General features: G+C 36.6%; 1 protein-coding gene across 1 annotated transcript in view; it reads right to left on the minus strand.

Moving 5' to 3' along the window:
- LOC103204526 (serine/threonine-protein kinase Sgk3) overlaps nt 1-13531 on the minus strand; it is a 118202-nt gene that overhangs the window by 65225 nt on the left and 39446 nt on the right. The window contains exons 4-5 of the mRNA XM_007949718.2: nt 11824-11899; nt 5081-5168 (exon numbers count right to left, since the gene is read on the minus strand). Coding sequence (XP_007947909.1) covers nt 5081-5168; nt 11824-11899 — 164 coding nt within the window. The remainder of the gene's footprint in view (nt 1-5080; nt 5169-11823; nt 11900-13531) is intronic.

Here is a 13531-nt window from a genome sequence, read left to right on the forward strand (position 1 = left end):
GAGCCTTTTAGCCTAAACGGACTGTTCCTAAAGTTGCGTGGTAATGTACCAAACAGTGTTTCTTTGCTATTCATAAGGTTTTCCCTGGCCAATTCTTTCAGAAGAAAGAATCTGACAATGTAATTCAATCTAAGTTGTAATTTCAATACACTTATTCTTTTAGTAAGTTTTCAGAGAAATTATCAATTTTCCATTCAATAAATTTTTCTTATATAGATGAGGGAGGAGAATTATAAAAAACCCAAACCAAACCCACTGTCATCGAGTCGAATCTGACTCATAGTGACCCCCACTGGGTTTTCAAAGGAGGTAAATCTTTAAGGAAGCAGATTGCCCAGTCTTGCTTCTGTGGAGTGGCTGGTGGGTTTGAATCACCAACCTTATAGCTAGCAATCAGATGACTTTTGCACCATGCTACCAGAGCTCCTTGAGAATTATAAAAGCTTGTGATAAAAAAACAGAGACAGCTTAGTCCCTTAATATGTTGTTGTTATGTGCCGTCAAGTCAGCCCCGACTCACAGCGACCCCTCTTTGGGTTACCGAGGCAGCATCACTATGGAAGTAGATTGCCCAACCTTCCTTCCGAGGAGTGGCTGGTGGGTTTGAACCGTCAGCCTTCTGGTTAGCAGTCAAGTGTCTTAGGCACTATGCTACCAGAGCTCCTCCTTAATATGTAGTGTGATTTTTATTATTTTTGGCAATGATTTTCTCAATGGAGCGCATTTTAGAAATAATAATGCCACTGGGATACATAATTGGACAATTTTTCACTATACCTACTAGTTTTTCAGTAATATTTTATTGTTTTAGGTATAAGTATACACAGGTGGCATAGTGTCTAAGGCATCTGACTGCTAACCAGAAGGCTGGCAGTTCAAACCCACCAGCCACTCCTTAGAAGGAAGGTTGGGCAATCTACTTTTGTAGTGGTACTGCCTCAGAAACCCAAAGAGGGATCGCTATGGGTCGGATCTGACTTACTGGCAGTGAGTTTGGTTTTTGGTTTTTAACAATTTTTATAAAAATAATTCTGTCATTGGTTACAATTTTTACAAAGTGTCAGCATTCTCAGTGTTTACATCTACTCTTGTTTGGTCTGTTTCCATGAATCTACCTTCCCTTCCTCTCCTTGCCTTCTCACCTTGGCTTTTGGGTAAAATGACCTTTTGGTTACATACATTCACGGTTAAACGTGATACTGTTTATTTATAAGCCAACCTGTTATTTGGCTGAAAGGTGACCTGCAGAAATTCCATGTTCAAAGGTTATCTGAGGGCAGTAGTCTTCAAGGTTCCTCTAGTCTCTATTAGTTTAGTAGGTTTGGCTTTTTGGAGGAGTCTGAGTTTTGTTCTACATTTTTCTTTCATTCTATCCAAACCTTCTATTGTGTCCCTAGACTGTACCTACTATTTTTAAAGATTATATCTATTCAGTAAATTGAGGGTGAAATAGAATGAACATTAAGATCATAACTGTTTTGACTTTTCTTGGTCTCTATTTGTCTTTATAAACGAGGGGGGCACTTATAAAGACATCATGTAAGATACTTTCTAGCCCTTTCTTTTAGTTACCTACTTAAAAACACTTAATCAAAAGCAGTTGTTGTTAGGTTCTGTTGAGTAGGTTTCGATTCATCGTGACCCTATGTACAGCAACAGAACAAAACATTGCCCAGTCCTGCACTATCCTCACAATTGTTGTAATGCTTGAGCCCATCATCATAGCCACTATTTCAATCCATCTAGATCCCCTTTTTCGATGACCCTCTACTTTACTAAGCATAGTATCTTTCTCTAAGAACCAATCTCTTCTGACAACATGACCAAAGTATGAGAGGTGAGCCTAGCCATTCTCACTTCTAAGGAGCATTCTGGCTGCACTTCCTCCAAGACGGATTAAGTTTGTTCTTCTGGCAGTCCATGGTACATTCAATATTCTTTGCCAACACCACACTTCAAGTGCATGAATTCACTTGTGGTCTTTTTTATTTATTGTCCAGCTCTCACATGCACATGAGGCTATTAAAAACACTATGGCTTGGGTCAGGCACACCTTAGTCTTCAAACTGACATCTTTGCTCTTAAACGCTTTAAAGAAGTCTTTTACAGCAGATGTGCCCAATGCAATACGTTGTCTGATTTCCTGACTGCTGCTTCCATTAGTGTTCATTGTGAATCCAAGTAAAATGAAATCCTTAACAACTTTAATCATTTTTCCATTTATCACAATGCTGCTTCTTGGTCCAGTTATGACAATTTTGTTTTCTTTATGTTGAGTTGTATCCATACTGAAGGCTGTAGTCTTTGATCTTCATCACGAAGTGCTTCAACTCAAGATCTTCACTTTTGGCAAGGAAAGTTGTGCCACCTGCCAAAGCAGGCTGTTAGTGAGTCTTCCTTCCACCCTGATTCTGTGTTCTTCTTCATATAGTCCAGCTTCTGGTATTTTATGCTCAGCATACAGAGTGAGTAAGTTTGGTGAAAGGATACAACCCTGACGCCTACCTTTCCTGATTTTAAACCATGCTGTATCCCCTTATTCTGTTTGAATAACTTCCCACTATTCAGTGTTCTGGAATTCCCATTTTTCGTAATGCTATCCATAATTTGTTATGATCCATATAGTTAAATACCTTTGCATAATCTATAAAACACCAATAAACATTTTTCTGGTATTCTTTGTTTCAACCAAGATCCATCTGACATCAACAATATCCCTCGATCCACTCCCTCTACTGAATCTGGTTTGAATGTCTCACTTTACTGTACTTCACTTATTGCCCTTCACAGATATTGCATTTTTTACAAATTGAAGGTCTGTGATAACCTTGTGTCAAGCAAGTCTATAGGCGCCATTTTTCCAACAGTATGTGCTCACCCTTGTGTCTGTTCCAACATTTTGGTAATTATCACAATATTTCAAATTTTTCCATAATGTTATTGCATAATTCAACAGACTATAATATAGTGTAAATACAACTTTTATATGCACTGGGAAACAAAAAAATTCATGTGACTCATTTTATTGTGATATTTGCTTTATTGTGGTGGTCTGGAACTGAACCCGTAATATATCCGAGGTCTGTCTGTACATAGATAAAAAGGTACTTTAACCCATTATCCCAACACCTTTGATTTTCATGCTTGTACTTAACAATAATTAAGATCAATTATGAATTATAAAGACATTATATGTATATAACACTTGATTTATAATTTTAATTCCTATACAATAATCCAGGGTTAAATTATCCTAATTTACCTTTTCCACATTATTTCCTAAGGCAATTGTTGAAAATATATTCATAAGACACAAGCTTATTACATTTACTTATTTGCTATTACAGCATCATGATCTACTTTAAAAAACAATGGCATATCTTTCTTTCATAGGAATATATACTGATTTTGTACATATGCCAAAAGAAGCCAAATATACATGTGTACTTGTAAAAATGATGGTGTAGGGGTGTCAGACTTCCCTGTCTAACTTCACAAGGAGGGAGCAGAATCATTATCAGTATCAACAACCCAGGATGACTCCTGTGAAGCAGAGGTCAGACATACCTCCTCTCCCCAAACCTTTTATCATTTCTGACACCAGTCCCAACCATGGCACTCTCTACTTCTGTGCTGGGTTTGACAATTTGCTGCAATGGCCACACAGAACACATAGACAATACTCATGATTATAAGGTTTATTAGAGAAGTAATGGAGTACAATTTGGGATTGGGATCAACTTGGAAGTAGCAGGAACACTCAGGACTTAGTTCCTTAATCAGGACAGTTTCTTCTTGCCTTCTGCTGCCAGGCCCTGCTGGGGGCCTTCTTGGGCATGTATTACAATTCTTAGCTTTGTAGTTCAGCAAGACCCACCACAACCATCTTGAGCCAGTCTCCTGGTTCCTGTCATCTTGTGCTGCAGTCACTTTTGCTACCACTGCACCACCATCTCTTGCTCTCGTTTGTGGGTCTGTTTCTCTGTCTCATGGGTCTAGGATGTTCTCAGAGCAGGAATCCCAGATCCAAAGGACGTGCTCCACTCCTGGTTCTTCTTGGTGGTAGTGAGATTCCCCCCGGGATGGCTTATTTTAAGTCCAGCAAGATGTCCAAACCAACCAATTCTCTTGTTAGGGTTCTGTATGCCTTATTTGCCCAGTTCTACCCCTTGAAAAAGGAGTTCTGGTGGCATAGTGCCTAAAGCATTTGACTGCTAACCAGAAGGATGGCAGTTCAAACCCACCAGCCACTCCACAGAAGGAAGATGGGAAAATCTACTTCCATAAAGATTTATTGCCTAGGAAACCCAGTGTGGGTCGCTGTGAGTCAGAATTGACTCGATGGCAGTGAATTTGGTTTTTGGAGTTTACCCCCTAAAGGGTGCCATGTACCTTATTTGCATTATTAGCAAGCTGTCCAATCCCCTTTGGTGGGCTACAAGCACCTTATCTGCACAGTCCCACCCAATCATTTGGTGGGAGTTACAAGACCATGGAAAGAAAGATCAAATAAAAGCAATCTGTGCGCTGCAGTATTGATTGCTCTATGTATCAAAATCTGACAGTGCAGATGTAGAGGTATGCAATGTTTTGCCTGAAGAGGCCTTTCCTCCTGACCAAAATTCAAAGTAGTAATTTCAAGTGTGGTGATGATAATGAAGTCTATACAATGACCAAAAAATAAGATGTAAAGGGAAAAAAGGATATAAAATTCCATATACTACATAATTAAGATAAGATAAATTTTCAAAACATATATATTAACAGAAGACTGGGAAGAAAACTACTAAAGTATTAAAAATTACTAGGTTTAGGTGGTAGTTATTGGTAATACTTGTTACTATTTTCAAAACTTTAAAAAATCAACATCTTACTTTTTGCAATAAAAAATACACTTCAAGTTTCATATGAAACAGTCATCAATAAGAGGGGGTACATATCATTCTATGTGTTCTACAAAGCAGAAAATCTATGGATAAAATTATTTCATTTTAAGTAAACATTATCTTAAAGTTGCTACTAATTCCATCTTTGGAGAATGGCATTCTTTTCTGTTAAAAAATATCATCCATTTTTCTACCTTCTGAGTACTTCTTTCATCCTCGTCTTCAGAAGGATCTGACTGATGTTTTGGGCTGTCCATTTGAAGGAACACTCTGACATCTGGACTAAAAACAAAAATTAACTCTGTTAGGACTTTGAAAACGTTTCTATACTTTCCTCTCTTTTAAAATGAAACCAAAATAAAAATAACTATATTACCATTTGGAAGCTCTGGTGGCGTAGTGCCTAAGGCACTTGACTGCTAACCAGAAGGCTGGCCGTTCAAACCCACCAGCGAAGATGGGGCAATCTACTTCCGTAGTGATACTGCCTTGGAAACCCAAGGAGGGGTCGTTATGAGTCAGGTCCGACTCGACAGCACATAACAACAACATATTACCATTTACAGAAAGAAAACTAAACAAAATTCATTAATATTCATTATTATAAAAGAAATAAGCACATTCATTTTAAAAAGAAAAAAGAAAGAAAGACAAAGAAGTTAGGGAGTCCAACAAACAAACAAACAAACAAACCAAAGGATATAAACAGGCCATTCATAGAAAGGGAAACCCAAATGGCAAGCAAATTTAAGATGCTTAACTTTACCAGTGATCAGAGAAACACACATTGAAATGGTAAGATACCACTGTTTGCCCATTCACTGGCAAAATTAGAGATGGATGACACCAACAGTTGGTAAGAATGAGAGGAAAGAGATACCCACACATATTACTGTTCAGAGTGCAGAAGAGACAACTCCTCTAGAAAGCAATCTAGCAACTTGGTAGCAATGGGTATATATTAGCCCTGGCTCCAATTCTAGGGATAAATCCCAGAAAAACTTATGTGTAAGTTCAGTGAAGGACATGTATAAGAGTGCTCATTACAGCATTCTTTAAAGTAGTGAGTTGGAAGCAAAACAGTTATCTATCATTAGAGGGATAAGTAAGTAAACTATGGTCAGTACTTGTCAGAAAATACCAGTAAGTAGTTTAGAAACAATGAACTAAAGGTATGATGGTAGCATGGGTAGATCTTAAAAACAGTTTTTTTTTGGGAAAAAATGAATGAGATCTAGAGTATAGTACTCTCTCTCTCTCTCTCTCTCTATATATATATATATACACACACTAAATTTTCCAAAATTTATTCTAAAATTTCCAAAGATAAACACATACTTAAAGACATATATCAAACATATTAAAGTGAGTATCACCAGTGATGATGAAGAAATGGGTATGGAAATCAAAGATGAAGAGAAAAAAAATGGACAAAAACTTGCATTGACTAATGATCCTGAGGAATGATTAAATCTCTATGCCTTGAGGTACCTTGTCCTCCAAAGTGTTCTTAATAGTTAAATACAAACAATATACATTCATTGTAGGAAACCCGGGAAGATCAAAAAGTATTTTTTAAACGAGGAGGGGTTTGTGGGAATGTAAAAGGGCACAGAAGCTATGTAAAACAGTTTGTCAGTACCTTAAAATGTCAATTCCACTCCTAGGTATATACCCAAAAAAACTGAAAATAGGTATTCAAACAAATACTTATACATGAATGTTCACAGCAGCACTATTCACAATAGTAAAAAACTGGAAAGAACACAAATATCAACTGATGAATGAATAAAATGTGGTATATGCATACAGTGGAATATTATTCACCCATAAAAAGGAATGAAATACTAGTATGTGCTATAACATTATGCTCGATAAAAGAAGACAGACACACATATTACATGATTCCATTTATATGGTATGTCCAGAAAGTAAGAGACATAAAGTAGATTAGTGATTGACATGAGATGAGGGAAAGTGGGATCGGGAGATACAGGGTTTGTTTTTGAAGTGAAGAAGTATTCTGGAATTAGACAGTGATGATGGTTGCACAGCACTGTGACTATACCACAAATGAATGAACTGTATACTACAAACTGATTAAAATGGTGACTTTTATCCCAATAATAATTTCTTCAAAAAAAGGGAGGAAGAAAGATCTTCAATTTTACCACATAGATGAAGCCATTATTAACATTTGGGAATTTTATTTCAGTCTTTTTTACTGCACAATTAAGATCATATTATACTAAAAATAAGGAACTCTGGTGGTGCAGTGCCTAAGGCATTTGACTGCTAACCAGAACACTGGCAGTTCAAACCCACCTGCCACTATGCAGAAGGAAGATAGGGCAATCTACTTCTGCAAAGATTTACTGTCTTTGTAAAGACATACGTAACAACAACAACAACAACATTAAAGTAGCTCAGTGATTCTTCCACTTCAGGATTGTATCAATTGATTCCAACTTCTCACTATTATTGTTGCTGTTGTTACGTGTTGTCGAGTCGGACCCGACTCATAGCGACCCCTCCTTGGGTTTCCGAGGTAGTATCACTATGCAAGTAGATTGCCCCATCTTCTTTCCGAGGAGTAGCTGGTAGGTTTGAACCGTCAGCCTTCTGATTAGCAGTCAAGTGCTTTGGCACTACGCTACCAGAGCTCCATACAACTACTATAAACAATGCTGCAATCAACACTCTTGTGCATAATACTACAACTGCATTTATGATTTTCAAGACAGATTTTTAAAAATAAGATTATTTGGTCTGAAGTATGAGCCATTTTAAAGCTGTATGCATTATTTGTTTTCTAGTATGAATAGATTTTGTTAAGCTGATTTCCAGAGAGACTGCATCAATTTATACTTGCCCAGCAGTATATAAATATATTGAAGCTCTCTTCAGCCTTGGTTAACAGTGTTTCAATTTATATTACCACGAATGATAATTTGGTAAGTGGAGTATAGTATTATAAAGAAAAAGTACTCAAATTTATTAGTAATTAATGAGATGCAAATTAAGGTTACAATAAGGTACTGCAGCCCACTCACCAGAACAGCTAAAACTAAAAGACTAATGATACTAAGTGTTGGTGTGGTACAGTGAATTACTTAATAAGGCCCTTCTAGCCACAGTCCTCTATTGTAATGTATTAAAAATCCTAGCCTCTATGCCTGTGGTTATGGTACCATTTTCGAGTGAGTTGTCCATTATATCAGTAAGGCAGGATTGGGGTGGGATGTATCTTGAGTTACTACCTTACCAGAGTGTGTGACTCAAATCACCACCTTTAGTTTCCTTGAGGGTAAGGTCTGTATCCAATAGATATTAAAAGCTCTGGTAAAGTTCACTCTCCTGCTGTGGATCTTGCATCTGACTCATCTTTATATGATTCATGGTAATGGTATTCATAATAGCTAGAAACTGGAAGCAATTCAAATGTCCATCAGTTGAAAAATGGATCAATTGTGGTATATTCTTAAAATGGAATATTATATAGCAGTAAAAATAAACCAACTATAGCTTTGTGTAAAAACATGGATGAATCTCAAGACTATTGAACTAAGTAAGCCAGAGAATAAATACTGCATATATTATTTCACTTATATAACTTCTTAAAATGGGGCATAATAATCCTTGCAGTTAAAAATCAGAATAGTAGTTACCTTTGGAAAGAAGGGAAGGAATAGATTGAGAGAAAGGCTGGGAGGAGCTTCAGAGGTGCTGGTAATGTTCTATTGATCTGAGGGTGGCAACTAAGGTGTGTTTCACTTTCTTGTAACTCATTGAACAGTATAGTCATGATTTATACATTTTCCAAATGTGTTACACTGTAAGAAAATAAAATAAGGAACTGTATTTCTACTTCTATTTGAATTTCTTTAATAGATAAGGAAATGTTCTATATCTCTGGTAATCAACTGGTCATTTTTATCTCTTTTTTTCATAAATGGTTCACATCCTTTGTCTATTTTTCTTTTTAGGTCTTAAATGTATATTATTTGTATAGGTGCTTTCTGTATTAAATATATTTATCTATTATCAATTACTATAGGATATTTTCTTTATATTTTCATTTTCACTTAAAATTTTTAGAGTTCAAAAGTTTTTATTAGTCAGATTTATCACTCTTACTTTGTGATACATCATTCATTGCGAATACACTTAGTAAACGTTCCCATTCAGTGGTAAGATAAATCCTAACATTTTATTCTCATTTTAAATGATTTTTAAATTCAGTTTTAATAAAGTCATTTAAAAAATTGGCTTCAATGAAGTTAAGTGATTTTTAAAGGTGTTATTTCCCTAACACAGCATATAATAAATATCCATGAACCAACTACCAAACTCAAAAATTAAACATCCAAATCATGGATCTACCAACGTGTGCCTAGATATTTCTTGTATGAATCAATTTTCCTCCCCTCATTGGATGCTGCTGCCCTACAGAATAGTTTAAACTCATTAATAGGAGACACATACTAAGAAAGGAAAGTGGCTTGATCTTTTTTTCAGTTTTTTTTTTTAATGTGATTGAGGTGAAAGTTTACAGAGCAAATTGGTTTTCCATTCAATAATCCACATACATTCTGTTATGTGACAATAACACAATGCAACTGCACTCCTCCCATTTCTTCCCCACACCTAACACTTCCTTTCCTAGCTCTATTCCTGGGCAAATGTTACCCTCTTGCTCTCTTATGGTTGATTGTTCTAATGAGTGCATAGCCTCCTGGTATCACTTCACCTTACAGGCCTACCTGGCTGAAAGTTGAGCCACAGGGATTGAGTTCAGGTCCTGGCTTGAAGGATGACCAATGGCTAAAATATTGGGGGTTCCACTAACCTTCATCAGAACAGTAAGCCTGATCTTTTTAATAATTTTGAGTTCTATTCCACATTTTTCTCCTACTCTATTTGGGACCTCTTTCAGAGTAGTCAGGAGTGGTAGCTGGCACCATTTAATTCTTCTGGTCTCAAGGTCATGGAGGCTGGGATTCACATGCCCCATTAGTCCTTTGGACCAACTGTTTCCTTGCATCTTTGATTTTCATCATGCTTCTTTGCTCCAGATGGGGAGAAACCAATAGTTGCACCTTAGATGGCCCCTCACAAGCTTTTAAGTCCCCAGTCGCCACTCACCAAAGTAAAATGAAGAACACTGCCTTTGCAAACTATGTTATGCCAATTGACCTTAGTGGCCCTTGACAGTATATGGTCCTGAGCCCTCATGCTCAATGACTCATTCCCTCAAGGTGTTTGGTTATGAGTAAGAAGTTTTCATAACTTTGCCCCCGGTATGCTGTACATTCAAGGATATATTTGCAGCATACATAAACATATGGGTAGAGACAGCCTCTATCAAAACTATGTATTCATGGGACTAAAGTATAGTCCCATTTGCCTTCCTACTCCTGTTCAGCTTGAGTGTCTATCTATGTATCTCCTTGGAAAGTATCATTATTACTGTTATTGCAGGATTGTGTATTGAATAGAATTCACCTTTGTTGCCTTTAACTCTTGTGTTTCTCCTGTTTTTTTCCACTGCCTTGATCATTTTGTGCTGAGCTCCCCCCCGTTAATGCACACTACCTTTCCCTTCACCCAAGTGAATACCTGTCTGCCCTCTAGAGATTTACATTCCCTTTTGTGATTGACTAATTTCATTCAGCATAATGTCCTCTTGATTCATTCATGATAAGAGGTATTTTTCAGACTATCGTTATTCTTTAACTGTTGTATAGCATTCCACTTTGGGTAGGTACCATAATTTGTTTACCCATTCGTCCACTGATGGGCACTTAGGTTGTTTCTATCTTTTTGTACAGTGAAGAATACTGCAATGAACACAAGTATGCATATATCTGTTTGTGTCATAGCTCTTGTTTCTCTAGCATATATACCTAGTAGTGGGATTGCTGGATCATACGTTATTTCTATTTCCAACTTCTTAAGGAAGCACCATAATCTTTTGCCAATGAGGAGTGGCAATTAATTGGTTAACTGAGGATCACCAAAACTCTGGTTTTAGTTCTTGCTGCTAAAAACCTTTTTTAAAACATGCACAGGAAATACCACTCCTAGAAAAAGATGACGACACATCTTTCCACTTTACAGTGGAAAGAGAACCACTATATAGTCCCCCACCAGCAGTGTATGAGGGTTCCAGTCTCTTCACATTCTTGCCAGCATTTGCTGTTTTCTGTTTTTTTGAACTCTACTATTAATGCTGGGGTGAGGTATCTCATTATTCTTCTGAATTGCATCTCTTTCATGGCTAATGAGAAAATTTCCTTATAGGTTTGTTAGCCAACTAAAGTCTTCTTTGGTAAAATGTCTGTTCATGTCATCTGCCGATTTCTTAATTATATTGTCTTTTTGCTTTTGAGGTGTTGATGATTTCAATAAATTTTAGACATTAGTCTCTTTCAGATATGTTGTTGCCAAATTTTTTTTCCTAGTCTATGGGCTCTCTTTTTACTCTTTTGGTGAATCTTTTGATAAAAATACCTTCAACTTAAGGGGATACCTGGAGTGCTGTGTTGAGAAAGAAGAACAGGGAGACCTTGTCTGGGTAGACAAAGAGAACAGCACCCAAGGGGGAACAAGAAGCAGTGACATGTGTGCTCGACCCTTGCCTACTCAACTCCTTCAGACTCACCACCTTTCCAAAAACCTACCCTTCTTCTGAGTTCCACTCACCATGAAATGTTACATACAAGCTACAAAACTAATGCAAGTACAAAAGGAAAAAAGAATATAACCATAGCCTTGAGTTGATGGAGAAAAAAGGTGATGAAGAAGATAACAGGAGGAAAATCCTAGAGGACTTTTACAAACATATTTAGTATTGCACAGATATTATTAATATTTTTCACAATATCCTGAAATTTGGTTTTAGTGCCTCTTTAGAAACACAATTAAATTTACTTACTGGTTGTAAAGCTCTGGGTGCCTAACTAAGTTCTGAATGAATTCATTCAGTCCTGCTCTTCTTTGTTTAATAAAATCTGTTAAGAAAGAAATAAATAATTAGGATTTAATAGTAGACTATGTAATTATCATCAATGGAGTTATGTAAAAATAAACAGCCCAAAAGTGAATTTTGATTAAGAAGCTATTTCCTAATATGTGTTTCTTGGCTTACAAGAGGAATAAATACTTAGAAATACATATATTTTAAACTATAAATACAATTAAAATTTGAAATAAAGCAGATAATGTATCTCTTGAGAAGAAAATTATTTTAAAACACTTATTTTAGGTTCTAAAAAGATTCATTACAAAATTTGGAGAGGTACTTTGCTTTGCCCAACTCCTCATATACTCCCAGGCAATTAATAAAAATGAACACTATGAAATTAATGACTGAAAAACATACAAAATCTAGAAAACAAGAAATGGAAATCTTTTGTCAATGAGGAGTGGCAATTAATTGGTTAACTAAGGATCACCAAAACTCTGGTTTTAGCTCTTGCTGCTAAAAACCTTTTTTAAAAAATGCACAGGAAATACCACTCCTGGAAGAAGATGATGACACATTGTCTGTAGAAGTTGACTAAGTTCTGCCTGTAGAATCCACTTGTACATATGTTTCATATGTTATCTTCATTGCCTCCGATAATATATTTTCAAGGATTTTTTATTTTTGTTAACATTTAAATAATCCGTATGGCATAATAACTAAGGAGAAAGGAAAACTTTCCTACTTCTAACTGTGATACTGTGATATTTTAGGCACTAAAGCAAACCTAGTAATTATTTTCGAGTTTCACATTGGCTTATTTAACAGATTGAAGTAATGCCTGTTGTAAAGTATACATAACCTAATGGTAACTCTGTGGTCTAAAGTGTTTAGCCATTAAGTAGATTCCTTGGTAAACCAATTTTTTTTTTTTTTTTTGTCATTGAAGTGTTGAGATGTATCCTGATATGTAAAACAAAAATCTTTGTTGAAATAACTTGTGTTTTATCTTCTTGGATCTTCTTTTTAAGGCTTCCATCTTCTATAGTTATTAACTCTACATGTACTAAACCAAAAAAACGAAACCCACTGCCCTCAAGTTGATTCTGACTCATAGTGACCCCAATGGGTTTCCAAGGATGTAAATCCTTATGGAAGTAGATTGCTTCATCTTCCTCCCATGGAGAAGCCTGTGGGTTTGAACCACCGAACTACTAGTTAGCAGACAAATGTCTTATTGACTACACCACCAGAGCTCCTTCTACGTGTAGTCAAAAAAAACAAACTCACTGCTGTCAAGTCGGATCTGACTCATAACAACCCCTTGATACTGCCTCAGAAACCCAAAGAGGGGTCGCTATGAGTCAGATCCAACTCAACGGTAGTGAGTTTGGTTTTCTGACTACATGTAGAAGGCCTCTAGAAATTAGTATGTTACACTGAACCGATGCAATGGGCCTAAGTATTTATGGGGCTTGTTTTCCAAAGAAAATAGTATTGTTTAGTGTAGCAAAATTACACTACTGTAAAGGCTACTGTGGGAGCTCTGGTAGCATAGTGCCTAAGGCACTTGACTGCTATCTAGAAGGCTGGCGGTTCAAACCCACCAGCCACTCCTCGGAAGGAAGGTTGGGCAATCTACTTCCGTAGTGATACTGCCTCAGAAACCCAAGGAGGG

This window comes from Orycteropus afer, unplaced genomic scaffold (genome assembly GCF_000298275.1).
Source record: "Orycteropus afer afer isolate SDZICR_OR568_19922 unplaced genomic scaffold, OryAfe1.0 scaffold00252, whole genome shotgun sequence".
NCBI lineage: Eukaryota > Metazoa > Chordata > Mammalia > Tubulidentata > Orycteropodidae > Orycteropus > Orycteropus afer.